At 39.6% G+C, this 21046-nt stretch overlaps 1 protein-coding gene across 2 annotated transcripts in view; it reads right to left on the bottom strand.

Annotated features, from left to right (window-relative positions):
• Positions 1-750: 750 nt before the first annotated feature.
• KDM3A (lysine demethylase 3A) overlaps positions 751-21046 on the bottom strand; it is a 32962-nt gene continuing 12666 nt past the window's right edge. For both annotated transcript variants that reach the window (XM_009289391.1, XM_019474669.1), the window contains 17 exons: positions 19264-19835; positions 17780-17981; positions 15184-15398; positions 11952-12104; positions 11626-11721; positions 11170-11297; positions 9223-9409; positions 8536-8705; positions 7486-7722; positions 6895-7066; positions 5845-5935; positions 5127-5257; positions 4164-4283; positions 3937-4076; positions 2253-2429; positions 2032-2166; positions 751-1495 (listed from right to left, as the gene is read on the bottom strand). In XM_009289391.1, the coding sequence (XP_009287666.1) occupies positions 1415-1495; positions 2032-2166; positions 2253-2429; positions 3937-4076; positions 4164-4283; positions 5127-5257; positions 5845-5935; positions 6895-7066; positions 7486-7722; positions 8536-8705; positions 9223-9409; positions 11170-11297; positions 11626-11721; positions 11952-12104; positions 15184-15398; positions 17780-17981; positions 19264-19835 (3007 nt within the window). In that variant the 3' untranslated portion in view covers positions 751-1414. The remainder of the gene's footprint in view (positions 1496-2031; positions 2167-2252; positions 2430-3936; positions 4077-4163; positions 4284-5126; positions 5258-5844; positions 5936-6894; positions 7067-7485; positions 7723-8535; positions 8706-9222; positions 9410-11169; positions 11298-11625; positions 11722-11951; positions 12105-15183; positions 15399-17779; positions 17982-19263; positions 19836-21046) is intronic.

Raw genomic sequence — 21046 nt, 5'->3', positions numbered from 1 at the left:
GCTTGGTGAGCTCCTCCGCCAGCTCCCTCAGCACTCTCGGGTGGATCATCCGGCCCCATAGACTTGTGAGCATCCAGGTGGCGTAGCAGGGCTTGGTGTAAACAAGGCTTTATTGCTCTTCTTTAGAACTAAAGTCAGCTGAAACAACTAGAAAGAAGCCAGTCTACCTACTGTTGGAGGCCTCAGCAAGTAGAGATGGCGGGAAGTTCTCACTGAACACAGCAAAGATGTGCGCAGCACCATGCAGAATCTTTGCTTTACCTGTTAAACTGTCTTTATCTCAACCCACGAGTTTTCTCACTTTTGCTCTTCCAATTCTCTCCCCCATCCCACCGGGGGGCAGTCAGCGAGCAGCTGGGTGGTGCCTAGTTTCTGGCTGGAGTTAAACCACGACACGCTCTTGACCCCTCTGCCCGTTTCAAGTTTGATGATGTTTTCAGTCCTTCTCCAAGTAGTTTTGGAGCAAGGCGTGTGCTATTTAAGGCTGAAGCTGCAGAACTCATTTTGATACAGACCATAGTCCTGGCAGTGGCTGAGAAGCAGTAGTCACGCTAAGCCACGTTTTGGTTAACAAAAAAAAAAAGCTATAAACAGATCTGTCACTAAATTCAATACCCTAAGCCTTCAGATACTTTAAAAAACAGCATGAACAGTATATGACACAGCATTTTCTTTTGCATTTCAAAGCACTGCATCAAATTAATTACATTTTAAAGAGTCAATTGAAGAAGCCAGGCAAGGAACAATATCTGAAATAGAAGAATTTTATGTAGACCATTCAGTGTTAAAAACCAGAGAATCAAACATCAGTTCAAATTAAAGAGCAGTTTCAAACAGAAGACATTTGATTAAAAGTTTCTTTTAACATTTAGAAATTTAAATACATTTTACCTAAAGATGGTTAACCCCCATCTCTATGTTACTATACAATAGCTTAAAGCTACCTTTAAATGCTAGTTCTATGTTAATGTGAAATTCCAGAACTGCATTCTTATTTTTAATGTAAATTGGTTATTAAACTGGGTGACTCCGTTCTTCCTCCCACCCCAAAACAAATTTTAAAAATTGGCGCTTTACAATGTCTTGAGTAATATTTTTCAAAGGAGTAATTTGGAATAGTTTCCGACAGTTCTCTAGGAGGTATTTTGTACAGTTTGGAGAGCAACTCCATATAAAGTTCTATTGCAACTGAGCATTCACAGTATGCCACAGTCCATACATATTACTACATATACATATCAGGTTTGTAAACATTGGAAGAATACACAGAACATAGTACCATGATCCTCTGGTACTGCTGAAAGGAAGATGAGGTAACATTCATATAATCTCAAAGTCCACAGAGATCCTGACTGAGTAGTTAAAACAGCTGCCAGCGCTTCTGTTTCATAGTGTGTGGTTAAGGCTTTCTACTTTACGGTCTGCTAAGGCTGGATTCATTAGCTCTCAGTATCCCAACGGCATCTTTAACAGCGTGGTATATGACATTCTTCACCTAGGAGGAAAAGAAAAGGCGTTTAGTTTTACAAGTAAACTGCGTGATTAGGGTCGGCTTGGAAGCCTCTGAGGTACAGGAAAACACCTGCACAACTTTCCCACTTCCCCACTCCCCGTGCGGCTCTCCTTTCAGCTTAAACACGCTCATCTGCACGAGCTTCGCTTAGATCACTAACTTGTGAAAATAAGGTTCAAATTCTAACAGGATATAAACTATATCCTGTAGCTTGAGGAGAGTATTGCAAGCTCAGCTAGAGGGAAAACAAGAGAAATGGAAGAAAAACATTTCAAAAGAATCTCGGGAGAAGCTTCAGAAAGCTTCCTCAAATCTACTAAAAAACTGTAGCAATTCAAAAACCCATGGAAATTCCTCTTCAAGATCCAACGCACTAAAGCTGACCCGAACACGAAAGCAACTTGGGTTGTGTGGGCACACCCCTTAGGGGTTTGGTAAGGGGGGGGCTGGTGTTTTTCGGTGGGTTGTTTTGAAAGGGTCAAGAGGGGTAGGGTTCATCTTGAGCATCAGTAAGTTACCTGCAATTTATCTTCATGGTTCGTATGCGTATGCGACAGATATCTAAATTCCTGAGTGAGCCAGAAGCAATGTTTGACATGCTCTGGGGATACAAAGTCTTCTGCAACTTTAATACAACTGTACAAATTATGAACCTAGAGAGAACAAACAAACAAGCATTAGCCGTGTGCTCAGAAGTCTGCCCAAGCGGTCAGGCTGCAGCAGCGTCCCCGGTCCTTGCCTGGTGTGGAGCTCCTGCTGGAATGAAAACTACATCTCCTAGAAACTGTACAATAGCCCAGCCTTGAACTCCATACTCCTGATGAAGGCGTTTTCTTAGCGATCGGTCCAAGTACCAACTCTGATCATGAATGGGATCGTGATCTACAGGGTTTTCTTGACCTTGTTCCTCCGCAACCTGGAAAGTCACAAGACAACAGGTATTAGAATATACCAGCCTCACTGGACAGCTGAGATGTATCTGTGGCATTCCAGAGGCACGCACGCACGCCAGAGTGACTTGCGCCATGTGTTCAGGTGGAAGAGTTACACAATGAAAGGTTTGGATCCTTATCCAGTCCTTAGTTTGTCGAGGCTTCATCATTTCTCAGTCCCCCTTACTTCACAGACGCGTTGCAAATGTGGATATAGGAAATGCAAGTAAACCCAATTTACAGTAAGAAGAAACAGAAGGGTTAAGTGACTCACGTGTGTTCACAGTGGGAACCACTGTCCCATATGGGATCAATACTCTTACACTATAGCCTGTAACTGGAAGAAACTACAGAGTGTGGAATTCAGTGGGTGCCTGCCCGAGACCAGCACTAGTCAGTGTGCTCACTGACCATAACAGAGGATGCTAACTAGATTTTCAGGAGATACAAGGCTGCGAGGCACAACAAGCACTTTAGAAGAGAAATTTGGGGGCTGTGGGGAAAGAATTTCTGCAAAAAGTTCCAGTGTAAATCCAATTTGCTGTGGCAATCATTTACACCCAGGACTGTAGCCCAAAAACTCATTTGGGAGGAGACAAACAGCTTGGTTCTACCACAAGACAAGCAGCTGCAAGCCCCTCACCTGCAGGCAAGTATGCTACAAGCAACCAAGAGGTGCAAGGCACAGATGTCAAAACTCAAAATGCCAACGCTTATCAAATTCAGCATCATGTTTTATCAGGTATAAGATTTGTTCTTTGTTAATACTAAACAAATTTGCTGTAGCCTCTCTGAGCTTCCGCCCAAGACAGCAGTCAGGCTGACAAGGCCAACAGCTGTTCAGATCATCCCATTTATCCTTTGAAACATGAACGTATTAGCTCTTTCCAAAAGAAGTTCCAGAATTAAGACCACCAAGAACTCCAGACCATTTGTGGTGAATTTCAATACTGAAACAAGCCCTTTTGGATGTAGTATCACATCTCTACTAAACCTTTAACTCCCATGAAAACATTCACCCAAAATACCTCATGCTTTTCCCCTTAATCCAAACCTCATGAAGGTATGGGGAAAAAAAAGGTAGGAAAAGGGAGAGAGCAAGGAAGAACTTTATGCACCACACACTGCTGTGACATTTCCCAAGAACGTCTCACGTGCATGCTTTATAGAAGGATCTAGTTTAAGATTAAACTGCGTTTTTGCTTAAATCTAAACCAGCTGGTTTTTTGTTCATTACGTAACATCATTACTCATGCTATAAGAAGTGTGGGCAAAAACAGTGTATCTACATACAGGGCAACTTCAAGCTTCAACTCGCTACCCTCCTCAGATCCTACAAGATTCACGGCACACGAGAAGTTTTGTCTTGGATACAACTCAAGTACATTTGTTTCCAGAGCAACTGGCACAGAAAGGAGGAAAAAAGTCCAAGGATACATATTTGCAAGCTTACGCCGACAGAAGATCAGTTTTTAAGATACAACGGCTTACCTTTTTAAGGAATTCCCGGATCTTCTCTGTATCTTTAGCAGCATAAATGTGCCACAGAGCTCCAGGTTTTTCTCGACTTTCAGTAAAACGCTTAATTGTCAATTCATCAGAATCACCATCTTGTATGGTTTTAAGCACTTCTGTTGAGAGTAAACACGAGCAGTTACACTGAAGGACCTTCCCTCCAACCGCAGAAATAACCCCCCAGGACACAAGAAAGACTTTACCTTCTTCTTGGTCAGCCTGGCCTTTGGGGATACCCACATAAACCATAACATTAGCTGCATCAGACACATCTAAATGGAGGTTTGTTGTGCCGTATTTTCTATCCTCTGGTGTTATTAAGCCTGGGGAAAAGAAAGGAAAAAAAAAGAAAAAGAAGAGTAGGAGGTACATTAGTAAGACCAAAAGAAACCTTATGCCACTCTCAGCAGCACTATCTGAAAAGACCAGAGAGCTTTTACTTTTCTCAGCAAATGATTCCAGCAATATACTTGACATCCAGGACCTTGCCCCACCTTGTTTGTGTCTTCCCAAGTGATCAGTTTACAGGCTCACACATCGATCTGTATCTATACCTAGCTTGTATGATATATAAACGTCACATTTAAGTCCTGCTAGAAGAGGGTTTCTATAGCAGTTTAGAACAAAGCATTCTCAGAAACAGTCTCTTTTTTACTCTAAAAGGCAGCTGCTACAGTATTTACTAGCCACGATCACGCTTAGTTTTAAATGCCTTTTGAGTGACAGCAGATGAACTAACCATGGAAACGTTAGTTCTTCTGAGTGACAGCAGATGAACTAACCATGGAAAGACGTGCTCGAGAAGAGATTAAAAACTAAATGACACAGCCCAAAAAGGAGAACAAAAATGATACAGCCAGAAGCAGCAAAACAACAAATACATGTGGCCAGCTGTAGGAAAGAGACACTGTGTATACATGTGTGGAGCAAGTTGGTTGGAAGACTGGTAATAAATATTATTGGCTTGACACCACCTGGACAGAAAACATTTGATAAAATCATATAATGCTCTGGACACCACTAATACCTAGAAGTGAGCCAAAATTAGGTTTTCAGATCAATGGGATTAATCAAATTGTTTACAACAGCAAGGATTCAGTTAGTTTACAGTACATTTTAATTTGAATGTGTGGACAACATAACCTTTAGAATGAAAAATTCCTTACCATACGCATTGTACATCTTAGGGCCCAAATCTGGTCGTACAAAATAGTTGGGAAGTCGAGAGGCAAGGTTGAGCTTGCCGCCCCTCCTAGTGTATTCTGGCAATGGAATATTTTTCATCAAATCATCAAACCTAAAGTAATACAGCACAATTTAATGTTAGGAACTGATTAAAAAAAAAGCAGACTAAAATAAACTGCAACAAAAGCTTTCTCCAGTCAAGAAACTATACTCCTTTCCCCAGGGGGTTTACTGGACACCGTGAAAAGGAACAAAACAAGCAAGACACAGGAACATAGCAGATAAACAAATTTAACTGCTCTGGAGTAATGCTATTTCCTTGTGTAATCATCTCAACTGATATCAAATAGAGTAAGTCACAATGCTTAAAAACATTTGGCAAAAAAATAAGCTTCAACTGAACTTTAGATTTCAAAATAACTCAGGCTTTTAGGAAGCTTCCAAAGTTTAACCAACCATTAGCAATTGTAGGTATTCACTTTACTTGGCAATAAATACAATGAACTACCTAAAAATTTATCATCAAACTTGTTTAGCATTTCCAGCTATGTCAGGCATCTCTGAGAAACAAAGTGATTCACGTGTGACCAACTGCTTCTCAAAGCTGAAGCAGGTGTCAAAATGTAACAGTATTCCTACATTCCGTCCTTTTGGGGGTGTACCACACAAATGATGAACAGTTTCTTTGTAAATTCATACCGAGAAGGCATCATATCTCTGAAGTCTTCTCCTGGAGGCCAGTCTTTAAGCTTCAACACCATTGGCTCTCCTTCTTCTGTTCTCAGGCGACCTATTGTCAAATAGTAATGAGTCTTAGTTTTTAATAGTTGTACAACTCAAAATCCAAAGAATCAAGACAAAGAAATCCTTATCTTAGTTTAAAATCATGTTCATTCCACAACTATTTATGTAGAACCAAAGACATACAAGTTCATCTGACACCACAGGTGGGTATTACTGCCATGACAAACGTGTTACAACAGGAGATTTTGGACTAAACAAGTGGCATCTACCAGCTCCCCTGCCCAAGAACTTCCTACAATTTGGCTCAGGCAACTGTTTCGCGTTTGAGGCTAGAGTAGCTGATGATAAAGCCAAATCTTTTCAAAGATCAAGTAACAGAAAAGAAAGGTGTAAGTGAGCCTTCCACCTCCTGCTCTTCTTGCCCCAAGTACCAAATTCTGTAAGCTTACATCACACAAACAGATGAAGTAGAACTCCAGATGCCACGGCAAGTATTAATTCTCCTGGAAAAAGTTTGTTTTCACCTAGAAGCGATAACAATGCCAAACCTCACGCTCACCTCCCCTAAACCCATTTTTATACAAAATAACTTTAGTTCCTTAGGAACAAAAGGCACCTGCAAGTTAAAAACAGCAGAACCCAATTACCTGGTGAGCACCGAGCCTACACATGCTCTTTTATGTTTCACTCAACTGGGCAAAAACGCTGACAGGTAAACCTACGTGCTAGGAAGATCCCAAACTTTCTTAGAATGCTTCCCCAAAAGACTAAAGGCAGCCAAACATACTCCTGCTGAAGGAGAGTCCTCTATGGGGCTGACAGTTTCTATCCAGTCCACCATCCCGCAAGCATACACGGCGAGAATGCATTGCAGACGCACTGCCCAGGATGAAGAAAAAAACCTGGAACATCTTCTATGCTGCTTAAGGATGACAAATTTATGCTAGGGCAAAATTATTGCTGCGGAATATTTTACCTATTGGAACAAAAATTCACACTACTTACTTGAAGTATCTTCAAATCCATCCCAGAAATCCCCTACAGTAGCTCCAGTGATGATTTCATTGGTCCTGCAGTTAACCAGATCTACTTCCTGTTGGCCAAATTCCTTCCTAAAGGACTCCGGTCTCCAGAGGTCTGCATTTAATTTGTGATGCACTCCTGACACCATTACAGGCTACAAAGAAGAATAATATATTCTCAAGAATTTTTAAACACAAAAAATTCAAATTCCAAGCAGAATAGGGTAATGCATAAAACGTACTGACCATTTGAACACAGGCACTTTGCGAACACTGTATTTTCCAAAATAAATGCTCAGCCTGCCGTACCAGAATTATGCCGTGCATTTGATCGTTCTTTATTTCAAGCTATGAGGCAGCTTTTTATACAGAGCCGTAAGTTCAGCAGTGTGTTTAGAAACTGATTTTGAATAGTAAAATATACGTCCTTTTATCCAAGGATCTAACAGTGTTCATGTAGTACATTTTATGAAGGTTTAGCGTTGCTTATCATTGCACTAAGTTTGTACCTGCACCTCAATTAAAGGGCAAAGCACATGAACTGAAAATGGAAAAAGCAGAAAAAATTAAATACCTGTCCCTGCTTCCAGCACTCCCTGAAGACATTCCAATTACTTTCATTGTTGGGATCTTGAAGGCATAGCAAGCGGTTATCACATAACCAGTAGTGAGGCGTATCAAAGCCCATTATCGTAGGCTTTATAGTCAGTCCTTGAGGTTTCTTAGGCAAGTCTGTAATGGTTCTATTTTGCACCAGGGAAGCAAAAATGTCATCAAGGATTTTGGGTGTACTCTTGAGTCCATTGTCTGTCTGAATTAAAAAAACCAAACAAACAAACGAGAAAGAAGAACAAAAAAAGAAGTTGGTGCACTTTTCTGTTGCCTTGTCCTGCAGACTTTCAAGAAGGTATTTGCCACTTTCAAAATTTTTCACTTGAGCAGTTTCTCGTGCAGAGAAACAAAAATCTGCAGAACTTTGCTGTCTAGAAACTCACCATCATTAAATGCCAGTGCCATTTCTGACACTTTGTCTACAGCATTCTGGCATAAGAAGTTCTGCTCTGATTTACATTTCAGCAACGCTGCAGAAAACCATGAAATGCAGCACGGAACAGGACTTTCTTTATATCAAAGAACAGAAATGCGGTTTCATCAAGGAATTCTCAAGGCAAATATTCTACCCCACCATTCTGAAGCCATATCTGTAAGAGCAAACAAAGCCCAGGAACACCTGAAGTGAACCAGTCTGCAAACGAGGTATGAGAAAGATAGTCACCCATCACAGAATATTTTTCCCTCCATCCATAAGTTCCTTCTTTTGTGAGTCTAATGGACATGCCAATTAATGCACCTGCCAGACACTAGCCTAAGTAATTCACCTGTTTTATCACTTGGTTCCCAGTCCCTCACCAAGCAAGACTTGCTCATAGCACCACTAAGCTACTACTCTAGAAAGCACTAACTGGAGCAGTGCAAGATAGACACTGAATTAAGTCCTTTTTCCCAAACGAAGACAGGATTTTACCTACGGTGACAAAATGTCTGTAGCAGTTGTTCACAGGTTTAGAACAGTAGTCTAAGCCTGGTATCAACTCAAACCTGTAAAACAACATTTTTCACATACCTTTCCTCCAGAAGAGTTCAACAGATTCCGCAAGAAACCTGTGTTATTGTTGCTCACAGGTGTTAATATTGCACTGTTGAATGTCTGCAGGGCTGCAGCAGGCTTAGCTAAACTAGGGAGTGTCTGAAGTGGTTTATTTTCATTCTTTGAAATAGGTATGAGGAGTTTCTCTGAAATGAAGGAAAGAACACATCTGAGAACAAAGCAAGGATTAATCCTCTGAACTATGAGAAGTATATGCTTTGGATTTACATGCTTTGGATTTTTTTTTTTTAAGACAAGATACTCCTGTATGCATACATGTAGATATGTACGTAAAGATATATATATCTCTCTCTCTCTCTGTCTCCTCTCAATACATGCAGATGAAATACTCCTTTCACTTAACTTTTTCAATACTCCAAAGTTTTTAAAACCACATGTTCTAAAGTAAATACATTCTCAAATTGAATTTTTAAGAATACTTGCATCAATGGGATGTTAACCCAGTTTTCAAAAAAGAATATGCTAACCCTGCCAGGTTTTACTCCAAGTCATTGCCATGGACCAGTTTTGCAGTACAGGCACTGAACGCCCACCCCAGCATGCAGATTGTATCATTCTCAACACACGATATTGCTGGGTTTGATCTATATTCTTCTGAAAAACAGCCACAAAGGGTTTACTCTTCACTGGTTCTGCACATACCTTTGTTTTCTTTATTCACGTTTCCACTTGTTAGGTTTGATAGCCAACTTAATGAAGGAGAAGTATTGACTGAAGTAGTTTGTTTACTTCCAACTGCTGATTTTAGAGGAGGATCGTGTGTAGCGACTTGTGGGCTCAAGACGAAACTGTTATGTTGAAGGCTGGTCCTCTCTCCAGCTACCAAGTTCTGAAAAAACAAAGTGAGAACTTGATTAGACACAAACACTCTACTCAAGAAGGGGAAGCAAGCCCTTCCAAGTCCAATTTCATTCTTTTACCCAAAAATGGTTTGGCCCTTAAAAAAAAAAAATCTGATCTCCACAAGAGGTCAGCATTGCATCTCAGTATCGGCCAGCTATGGAGATCCAGCAGGATTTGGGATCTCCCAACTTAAAGAGCAGGCAATAGAGTCCATCACCGCTCAAGACAAGCACAGGAAGCTTGAGTTTCCCAGATGCATTTTCTAGGACTGCTTTGGGAACCAAATGCAATTTTAATAGCTGCTCTCATAATTCTAGTGATGTTTCAGACCAGGGCTAAGCTGGAGGTCTAGTTCAGTAGATTAAAACAAATACATAGGGCTCCCACATTTTTGTCTTAAGAAGGTGGCAGAAGTCCACTCACATGCCAGGTCTAAAATACAGCTGGCATGTGAGTGCAGCATCGGCTTGGCCAGCACAACCCAAGCACAGGACCCGCTGTACATCTCCTATGCAGTTGATTTATCTACTTGTTTGGAGATTCTAGATAAAACAGGCTAACCAGAACTACTGCTTTAGCCTAGAATTCCTGCATGACTGGCTAAATTTTTCCTCTATGCTCAAAGACTTTCCAAAAAAGAAATTATTCTGCACCTGCGTCTACCTATTGCTAGGTTCTTTATTTTATCTCTTAATGACAGCTGATGCTTGGTAAGGATTTCAAACATAATATAAAATGCCTCAAACTTTAATAAGCTTATCCTCACACAACTAGTGCAGTGACATAAAATGAAGTAGTATTTACCTAATTTTACAGAAATAGAGGTATAGATAAATTTCAATGCAGCTGTTTGTCCAGGGTCACAGAGGAAATCTCAAGAAATAGAAGACTGAAGCTAGGTCAGTCATAGGCTAAATTTTGAATCACGTAACCACCTTCCTTGCTTTTAACACTTCACAATATTTTTTGTCTCTTCTATTGATTACCAACCCCAAAATCAAGTTCAGCCTGCTTCTCACACTTAAGAGAACACATTTATTCTCAAAATAAGTTTACAAATAAGCACACAACAAAATTAAAATTACTTAATTCATCTGTTTTCTTGCAAGATGCTGCAAAACTAAGCCATTAATTTGTGCTCTATTTTCAAAAGCAAAAAAAAATACTACATCCATTTATAAATAAACATATGGCAGGGCTTTGTTTGTTTGGTTTTTTAATATGAGCAGCAATCTTCCTACCAGGATTCCCAGAGAAATCAGTGCTTCTCCATACTGCTCTAGCCCTCACAATTTTATTCATGTTTAGTTCTTTTATGAATTCCAGTGCTCTTCCACCCTACTTGTTCTTTGAGATGCTGCATGTATTACATCTCCAGGACCCAAGGGATATAGCCTACACTTCGCAACCATTCCCACTAGTCTGTTCTTAAGACTCTTCTCTTAAGGGTTCTCTCAATCTAATCCTATTTTTGCTCTAAAAAATCTTCACTGAGCATTTTTCAAGGATAGGTCACTTACTGAGGCATCAGCATGTCAAAGGGACACATGGCGATTTTCCCCAAAGAACTGAATCAGAGAAGATGAATACTGAACACAAATTTTGGACAAAAACCTACAGGGTGGGGTTATCAGTAGAGGTCAGGATTGGCATACCTACAAAGTCAATTACCATTGGCTTCAAATATGGGTAGCAGACTGGGGCAAACCTATACTACACAGACATAGTGTGAGACAGTAGCAATACCTGTTTGGAATCCTCCTTTAGAGTTGGCTTTGATAGTGCCTTGAACTGCTTATTTGCACAAGGACAATTTGCCTTTATTCCCCATTTTGTTCTTACGGAGTGAACGATATCACCAACATCATAGAGAGCTGAAGGAAGAGAGTCATTAGTGAGCTCACGTGTACTTAGAACAGCCAACATTCAATAACACTTTTTAAGAAATTGTGTATGCTATGCAGGTAAACAATAGTACACAGACACAGTTCACCATTAAACAAGAAGTTTTGCTACTTTTTTGTAAAGGTCAAAGATAATAAAATAGCACTAAGTACACAGGCTATTCCAGTCTTTGGACAATAAATACTAAGCTTTTACTAACTTTATTACTAAAAAACCCCTCACTCAGTACAGTATCAACAACATACAAAAGACAAAGGCCTACAGCATTTTTTCACCCCAATCAAATATTTAAAATACCTTTTCCAGGAATTATTTGTGTAGGCATTAGATTCTCTGGTTCATGTACCTGCCCCTTCACACATTTAAACCAGGAGAAAGTATCCGAGTCATCATCTGTAAAACAAAACCATTAAATCGTTTTATTAGCACATCTTTCATCCTCCCCTGGAAAGCTACATATTTTACTATTACTGATATACCAAACCACAGGTCTACAACATGTTCTTTTTGTTGGGAACGCTTATTGTCTTGTTGTTTAAGGTTGTTATTGACTTCCAAGTTCAAAATGCAGGTTTTCTTTCCCCTCTCCTCGCTTTGTTTAAAGTAGCAATATGCATTCTCACCTTCATGTAAGCTTTTTTTCTTCATCCTGTAACAATCCACACACACGCCAAAGCCGCACTTAGAGCAGACCCAATGAAGGTTGAAGATTGTGGTGTCACAGACATCACACATTTCTCGAACTCCACGAACGGCACGCTTCCAGGCTACCTGTCCTGTGGCAATTGACAGATTAATCAAAGGGTTAGTTTAAACAAAACAAAATATTTGCATGTTAAATATAGCTACATTAAAACACTTTAGTGATATAAAACTCAGACTTGTTTTTGTACTGGAACTCCAAAACAAAGCCTTTGCTGTTACAGATTCAGAAAAGTAGGCCCAGAACAGAGTCTAAGCAATCAAGACCATTTTGCTTTCTCCTGTGCAGCACCAACTACATCCGTTACTCCTGACATGTACTTGCCCAAGTTAACACGGACACTGCTGACATTCTCCTAAGTGGAAATTCCACAGCCACCCTAGAAAAAAATTAAGTTACTACTAGCAAGCTAAGCTTAATGTCTGGCTTGCCACAACCAGCTTGTCCTCGTTCTCTATTCAATAGCATAGTGGGCAAGTAGTTCTCTTCCTTTTAGTAGGTTTCCTATATGTTTATAGGCAGGTATCAGACCTTCTCAGAATGGGGAGCTCTTCTCTGAAGAACTGACCACTGCTGTTCAGGTTTCTTATGTACCCATTATATTCCACCTTTCCTCACCCAAAGTCACTTCAGTTCACCCAAAACATCCCAACTATTGACAGATCTTCCAAAAAAATTACAAGCCCTTCCACGGCTACATTATGTACAGATTATTTTAGCCTGATCTTCATTTCATTATGTCACCAGCTAGAAAACTAGACTAGACAAAAAGCACACATCTGCCTCCTCCTACCTCCTTCCACACTTGTAACTTCTCTGAAACTTTTCTGCCCACAATGTTTCTTAATTTTAAAAGCATGTTATAAGAGACCATGTCCTAACGTGTGCTAAAAAAACCACACCAGGATCCAAGACATCTGTTGCTTTTCTTCTGTATAATGCCCATTAACTATGTATGGAACAAAACTAGAATAGCTTGGCACAATTTGTTCTTAAGTAGGAGGTAAAAATTGTTTGACTACTTGCTTCAAAATTCTTCCAGGAGACAGAGGTCTAAATATCACCAGCTCCATTCTTCTCTGCCTTTTAAAAACATGCACGATATTTACCATTTTCTAGGCCAATCCTCCAATTTCCCCGAAACGGGATGAAGGGGGTTTTTTGTTATCTTTTGCATGTCATTTCATATTTCAGTTTTCTGAATTTTGTCCTTTTTCACTCATTTCATATTTCAGTTTTCTGAATTTTGTCTTTTTTCACTCCTATTCTTTTGTCTCCTCTTTCTGCAGGTCTCCTTTCGGCACTTGGTGGCCAAGGAGCAACGTGACCTAACAAGCTGTTCTTTCTACACTGGTCCATCTTTTACCACAGAGGGACAGTTTCACTTATGCTTTTCTACTAATCCTTTAAGGAACTCTCTTTAAGGAAGCTCTCATAAATAATTTTGTCCCTCACACTTGTTTGTCTTGTGGCTCTACCTACCAGCCTGGTAACTCACCAGTAAAAGAATGAAGAGCTGACCCTGAGACATACAGTGCAGTGCAAAAATATTCAAATGTAAACGATCCCCTAAAAAGTAGTATCTGGACAAAATATTTTGACATTTTGGATAAGGTCAGTTTGTAAGAGACAGAATTTTTATGAAAAGGTATCATTTCAACTGAACTCTGCCAAGAAAGTTTACCATAACTTCAATCATGGTGGCAGAAGAATCTACCTTTTTCCTGTGCCAACTGAGTGAGCACTCTTTCACTGAACTGTTCAAAGAAGAATGAATATCTAGACCGCAAATTTCTTCTTTCCTACCCAGGGCATTAAAAATATCCTCCATTTTAATGCAATTGAGTTCCCTTACTCTGACCAGCCAGGGCAATAAACAATCAAAGAGGAATTAATGACATCTTGCTCCTTTCAAACCAACTCCAGAACTCACATGTGTCTTTTTTTTAAGCAGAGGATGTTTCTTTCAGCAGAGGATGTTTCTTGTAGGTATGCTAACAGATGCATCCTCTGCTATTAAGAAACACCACACCTCCCCTTTGTTTAATGAATTCCACCCAAAATTTCATCCTTCTGAAAGTGTTTCAGTATTCCAGTCTGTACCTCTCACTCTGGCTATTGATACTTTGGCTCTGCAGGCCTGAATATGTTTGAGTTCAAGTGAAGAGCAGAGCTTGCAGATTCCAAGTAGTCCAGGGTAAGACCCCACAGCTAGCATTTCTGAAATATCTCAAGTCTTCCCTCCCCCTTTGAAGGGCATTCAAGCCTGTTCATTTTTTTCCTTCTATTCAAAACCTTAGAGTGACTGGTAAACTGATATTATCTTTACATATAATGTCAATAACTACCCAAATGCAGAAGACATCGGGTACACAGTCTTCTAAACTGTACTGTATCTCGGTCATATAGCTATAATCCAAAAAACAAACATCGTTTTAAGAGTCATTCTACTCTGAGAGTGATTATGTGAGATCACAACCTTCCTTCCCCATCTGTCTGCTCATGTTTCCCACAAAAAGGTTCTGATGTGGCCAAAAATCTGTGTTCGAGGATGCAAGGTTTGCCCTGTCCGCACTGATGAAGCTCTACAGTCAGTTACCCCATCAGTAGCACCTCTCTGGCCTACTCCCAGTAGGGCTGTACATATGATCACTTGGAACAGTCCTACTGGAAAATTTGAGGTGGAGGAAAAAGATTTCTTTACTGACTTGACAGGCAGCATTAGGTTCGTTATACAGTAACAACAAAATAGGACTAAAGCAATCTAACAGACTCTGTGCAGTCAAAGTGAAAGCTTTATTTCATTTACATGCTAAGAATAGATTGTTGTCAGCTGCCTGCAATTTTTTTTTTTTTTACACTTCATTTCATAACAGAATTACACTCTCTGCAACATGAAAAGTAATTTGATAAACTGAGAAAAAATCTTCTGACATAGAGAAGGGTAGAATTACTTTCCCCCTGCCTGTGAGCAGAGTTGTGGACACTAGCTCACACTAGATCTTTACCATTACCTCTCTGACAAGAGAGGGAAACACTCAAGTCTTATATGACATTTCCAAAGCATACAATATATTTCACACAGGTCAGAAGCTTGAAGTTTCACATAAAGCTATTAAAATACATATTATTTTAATAAAAATTTATCTTACTGTGTGGTTCAATTGTAGACATAACTTCTTTTTCAGATATCACTAGCTGACAAAAGTGGTCTCCGATGTTGGCTAGGATATACTTCGCTGTGTCGAGATCTAGACCCACAACATTTTTTGATAAAGGTAGCCACAAGCTAATAGCCTCAGGGTCATACTTATTTGGAGTTAAGAAACCTTCCTCACGCAGTACTCCATGCTTATTAAACTGCAACCTGTGGAAAGAGGGGGGGAAAAGGAGAAAAACCCATCACCTCAAATGTTTTATTAGTTTACATTCATTCCAATGAGTCAATACCTGAACTGTAAACATGTATACTGTATGACAGTGAGTTTAACACTTAATGGTTGCAACAGACATGGGTAAACGTACTTGTCATTAGCATTAAACATGCTTAATGTACTGCTTGTTTAAAAAAAAAAGACTCAAAACATAATTTTTTGTAGTAAGGTAGATTTCCTAAAGATTTTTTTTATTCACACAAAACCAAATCAGGTTAACATAATTTTTAAAATGCATTGGCATTAAGGATCACATCTACAGGAGGTAACAGCACGAATCTAATCTAGAACTATGTACAACTCACAAGAAACATTAGAACACCTTAAAAATACAATATATTTCAGTAACAATTAATTTGGAAGTAGCTGCCAAAAAAAAATCCAGCAAAACTTGAGTAAGATATTCTTGAGTGATTCTGAGTAGATGGAAAGAATGAGATCTGTATTGTTAGTAGTTTATTAAATAAAAAACAAAATCAAGAGTTCTGCTCATGTTTTCAGGAACCTTTTTACTAAATGCTGTAGAGGGAAGTTTGACTTCCAATGACAGCATGTGCTCACTACAGTGTTAAGTGCAGCAAGAAAACACGTGCTGCCAACTGATATCACCAGACAAATGCCATCTTCAGACTGCAGATTTCACATTCAATAAAAAGTTTCATCAGCTTCAAGTTCTAAACCAAAGGATTCGATTGCTTTGAAGTGCACTGCAAGTCTGGATTTTTACCCTGAGAAGATGAATTAGCATAGTCTGTTGTTACTCTGGTCTCACACGTTTTTGAACATTTCAATTAATGTCAGATTATCCCAAGATCTGAGGTTAAATAACAGATTAGTAACACATCTTCATTTTTTTTTAAACCTTTAGCTACAAAATGTGCAAGGGGGACGGTGTTGCAGTGGAAGAAGAATAAACCTCAAGCAACAAATGAAAGAGTGGAAGAGTATTTTTTTTTTCATGATCTTTGTAACCTTTCTGCTTTCAGTTTTCTCTCTTCAAAAGGTCTTCAGGCTTATAGCTTCTTTTTATTCTACCTAAAGACTCAAAAGAAAGTCATTCCTCCAAAAATCAAAAGGAAAACTGAGAATAAGTAAGTTTCCCATCTCCCTTGTGATAACTAGTATTTTTGCTTTTCCTCTCTAATATCACAAGCATTACCTTCTTCCCATAAAACACAGTCCATGCCTCAAAGCTTAAATGGGTGTGGGGGGAAATAAAAAGAAGCATGTAACAACATCTGGACATGAGATCAAATAGTTCATGGCAAAAATTTACACAACTTGAAAACAAAGGAAAGGACATGTTAAAAACAGCCAGACAAAACAAAGGAAAGGACATGTTAAAAACAGACATACTGCAGTTTGACAACATCCACCCTGAGCTTTCAGACAGGCTTCAAGTAACAGTTTAACCTCTTTTTGAAAGGGTTCCTCATCATGTCTTAAGACCTAAAGAGATAAAACATCAAAAGACCTTGACTGTTCAACTAAAGAATCAGGCTCTGGGGGCTGTGGGTGGATCTGAAGCTGCAGATCAGGTTTGGAAAAGCAACCACCGCTCCACAGTCACCAGGTTTTCCTTAAAATTGCCTTGCTGACCCTCCCCATCTGCCCTCCTGAAACCCAGTGAGTGTACTGATTAAACGTTTCTATGGCAAGCTTAAAGAAGTGGCACAAACTCTCAAGTGTAAAGCGGAACAAAGAAAGGAGCAACACAATGTAAATTATTATTTTGCCCATCACTATTCCATGACTCCAGCTGAAAGCCTCTGGCCACTTACTGCAACTCTCCCACAGCAGCAGATATATGTCTAACATTTCACATGTCCAGCTGCTAAACTTCGGGAGACATGCACAGCATCTACCCTCTCACAGTTATCTCCAATACTACTGAGCTGTAGCACTCAAACAAAACTCATGTTATCCCCATTGGCACTCAGCCCAGAACAGCAAAATAAAGAGCTTGAAGTCCTGCCAAAATATTTTCTACTCAAATGAAGCAGTTAAAAAATTTCTAAGGCCTAAAAAAACACAGGCAACCTCTCATTAGTTAGGTATATTAGCCTTATAGCTTAACAGCTACACACTGACATCTAGCAGTTTTGAACCAGAGACCTAAATGAGACCACTTTGACCAAATAACTGTTTTTTCATCTGTCCTGGAAGATGACGATCCATATTACAGCTACCAGTGAGCACTCAACAGCCCCCCTTTCAGAAAAGGAAAAAAGGGCCTATGTCCAACTCAGACGTGGGGCATGTTATTGACATTTAAAGAATATCAAGGTTTATATAGAGTCAAAATTGTTCTTACCTTCTAAAGTGAAAGAATCGACAAAAGACAGTGGAGTCTCTTTGCTCTTTGTTCTTCCGATAACTGTCCAAACGACATTCCCTGCATTTATGCAAGTGAGGTGCGATATTATTGCAGGAACCATCCTGTACAAATGCTTCTCCACTTTGCTGCAGCTTCTTCACTTTAGAAGCATCTGCTAAAATTGACTTGCGAACAATTACTGCAGGGAAGAGCAGTGTAGATTAGACAAGCTTCAGTTTCTCATATAAAGGTGCAAGCAGATGTATTTTAGTGAAAATCCATGTCAACTTTTCCTATAAGTTCCACATTACACTGAAACAAATATATGCTAAAATATTTGCAGTTGGCAGAAATTTCTTTTCAGGTCAGTAGAAACTTTCTCAAGCTATAGTTCCACTGGAGCATAGTCTGTGGACCCAAGTTTCATAGCTCCTTTCGCTCCTCCACAGAGGAGTATTTTGAAAGAGCATCTGCTTTTAATGAAAGTTCTTCAGCTATCAGGGCTGGAGTACCCAAACACTGAGTAGACCAGGGCACAAAGCGACCACATTTCTCAAGTAATGAAGACAGAAGTACAACCCGGCCATTTCTCAGTCCTGTTTTCACCCTTCACAATGCAATGGCTTTCAGCATCTTACTATAACAGATGCCAGACATCTCTCTTCCTCCCACACATTGCGGATGAGGCCTAGCAGGACACAACAGTGACTGCTTGGCTGGCTGTGTACCCGTGTTAATTATGGAATAGCACGTGGTAATCCAAGACCAAGCAACATGAGATTGGAAAGAAAGAAGAGGTGGGTGTGTAGGGAGATTCCCAGAACCCTGAATGATCAGCTATACCGCCTGATGCACAGCGCAATATATAATATCAGAAGTCCAGCTCTTTAAACAGCTACAGCCTTTCTCATTCTGTCCCATGTGGAAAACTCGAAGAGCTCACCAAGTGGAACTGGGCCACTAAAACCATAGAAACAAGGTGGGTTGTTTTGGGGTTGAGTGGTTTTTGATTTTTTTTTTTAGTTAGTTGGGGTTTTTTGTTCGTTTTGTTTTCAGAACAGTTATTAAATGAAAGCCCCTCTTGAACAAAGCTTTGTTGGGAACAACTTTCATCTCTCATCACGCTTACAAAATTTAGGACCATTGCTAAAAAAACCAGGCAGTCTCATTATGCCATCAGCATTTGCATTCCAAACAGAACCTTGTTTTTGTAACCCATTTTGCCATTCTGTTCTTGCATACATTTTTAACAATTTATTTCTAGAAATTAATGATTAGCCCTTTTCTTTTATAAGGAAAGGACATTTTTCCTCAAGTTTGTTGCATTCCCCTTGTAAAAGAACCTACAAATGACTCAAATTCCAGATTCACTCACACAATTTAAATTACTAATTTTGCGTTCCTTACAAAGGACCTACTTGCATGTAGTTACACAGAAACTACAAGGACTTTCAAGTGACAGGAAGTTTTAAAATACTTACTATTATCCTGGACCTTGGCACTTCCAGTCCAAAAGCTTTCATTTTCACTTCTGTCATAAAGAATCTCATTTGAATTTCTTCTAATAAAAAATTCCATGTCTATCAGTTCATCAATCTTGTTTCCTTTGTGGCTGTTCTGGCTATTGCAATTGCTTTGTGATTTAACTCCAGACTCAGTAAAAGAGAGAAGATGAGCATCTGAGGTTGAGGGTCTACAATCTAAAGTCCGCTGCAGTTCAACAGTGCTACTGACTCTGGGTATTGCTATGGAGGAGCTAAGATGTTGCAACTGTTTTACAGAAATGCACTCTTTTGGAAAGTGTGTTGTGGGCTTTGCAAGAGGTTCATTTGTATTTTTCAGGTTGGTTCCTTTTTCATTAGCTGAATCAGTCAAAGATGAAGATCTTGAGGTTGTCAAAGAGGTATATTTACCATTTTGATCATTAAGATTTTGCGTTTGTTCTTTAGATATAAACCCCACTTTAGGAAAGGCCGTCAGATCTTCTTTCAATGGTTTAATTCCAGTACTAAGACAAGAAGGATGAGTTTCCGGTAAGCTTCGTCTACATGTGCTGAAACACACGACATGCATTAATTAGACAAAGAAAAAGGTGTCAAACAAATCAGGGCATCAGCTGCTCAATCTAGTCACATTTAAAGCTTGAAAGAAGAAATTTAATCATGTACTTTGAATTCTGATGTTCCAAGATTTTAAATTTTGTGTGAGGTTAAGTAGGTTTGTGTTTTTGAGGTGTTGGGTTTTTTTTTGTTTAGGGGTTGGGGGGGAGGGGGATTGTTTGTTTTTGTGGGTTTTGTTTGGTTTTGTTTTATGAGTTGGACAGAATGATAAAGCTGTACACACATGGAGGCACATACAAATTTAGGTACTGCTGCTACTCCACTACCTTCTCTCACAATCACACAAAAAGCTCAAATGAAAAAGATCATCTTTTCCACATTTATCTTGTGAGATATATACACAAAACTAAGCAGAAAAAACCTTATACGACTTCTTTTAAAGCTAAACCACAAAATTTGAGATTTCCTGTCACACTATTTCTACCATATATGTTCATTTTTGTGACAGAATTGGGGGCACAAGCACAAAATGCTAACCTTCAAATTATGCAAGTTAGGAAGGAGCTGTGATTACATGCAGGAAAACAGTTACGTGGCAAAATACAGTTCCCATACTTGCTATGGTCAGAGAACTGAATAAAACATACCCTTCATCTCAGGCCCCTGACTGCCTTTCCTCCTGGCAGAGCTGATGTAGAAGTTTGTATTTTGGAGACATTTATCCGATTGAAAAATGCGTGGACAACATGACTTCTAGAGCTAGATTTATAATGGAAATGCAGTATCAGCTCAAATTTGTTCAAGGAAAGTTTGGAGTGGGAAACTCCATACTGGAAGGTTTTACACCCAGTTGGACATTTTCTAGCCTCCTACAGGTAACAAAGTTTAAAGCCACTGGTGTTCAACAGAAATATAAGTGAGGACCTGTACTCGATCTGCAAGAAGCTAGCGTAAAGGACACCTGCCTGAATGAGTTCTATTTTTCTTGGGGGCAGGGGAGGAATGCGTTTGACAAAAAGTAGGCACCACACCTATGTATAACTGATCAGTTTACAGATGGGTACAATGAAGCAGTAACATCGGCTTGTGACACTGAAGGGCAACTACCTCAAAGTTAACACTGGTAATGTGCACTCGCAGCCCAGGCGGCCAACTGTATCCTGGGCTGCATCCAAAGAAGCATGGCCCGCAGGGCGAGGGAGGG

The sequence above is a fragment of the Aptenodytes forsteri genome, unplaced genomic scaffold (genome assembly GCF_000699145.1).
Source record: "Aptenodytes forsteri isolate BGI_AS27 unplaced genomic scaffold, ASM69914v1 Scaffold141, whole genome shotgun sequence".
Taxonomy (NCBI): domain Eukaryota; kingdom Metazoa; phylum Chordata; class Aves; order Sphenisciformes; family Spheniscidae; genus Aptenodytes; species Aptenodytes forsteri.
The sequence above is the reverse complement of the archived record's forward strand: the minus strand, read 5'-3'. Positions and strand labels throughout refer to the sequence as shown.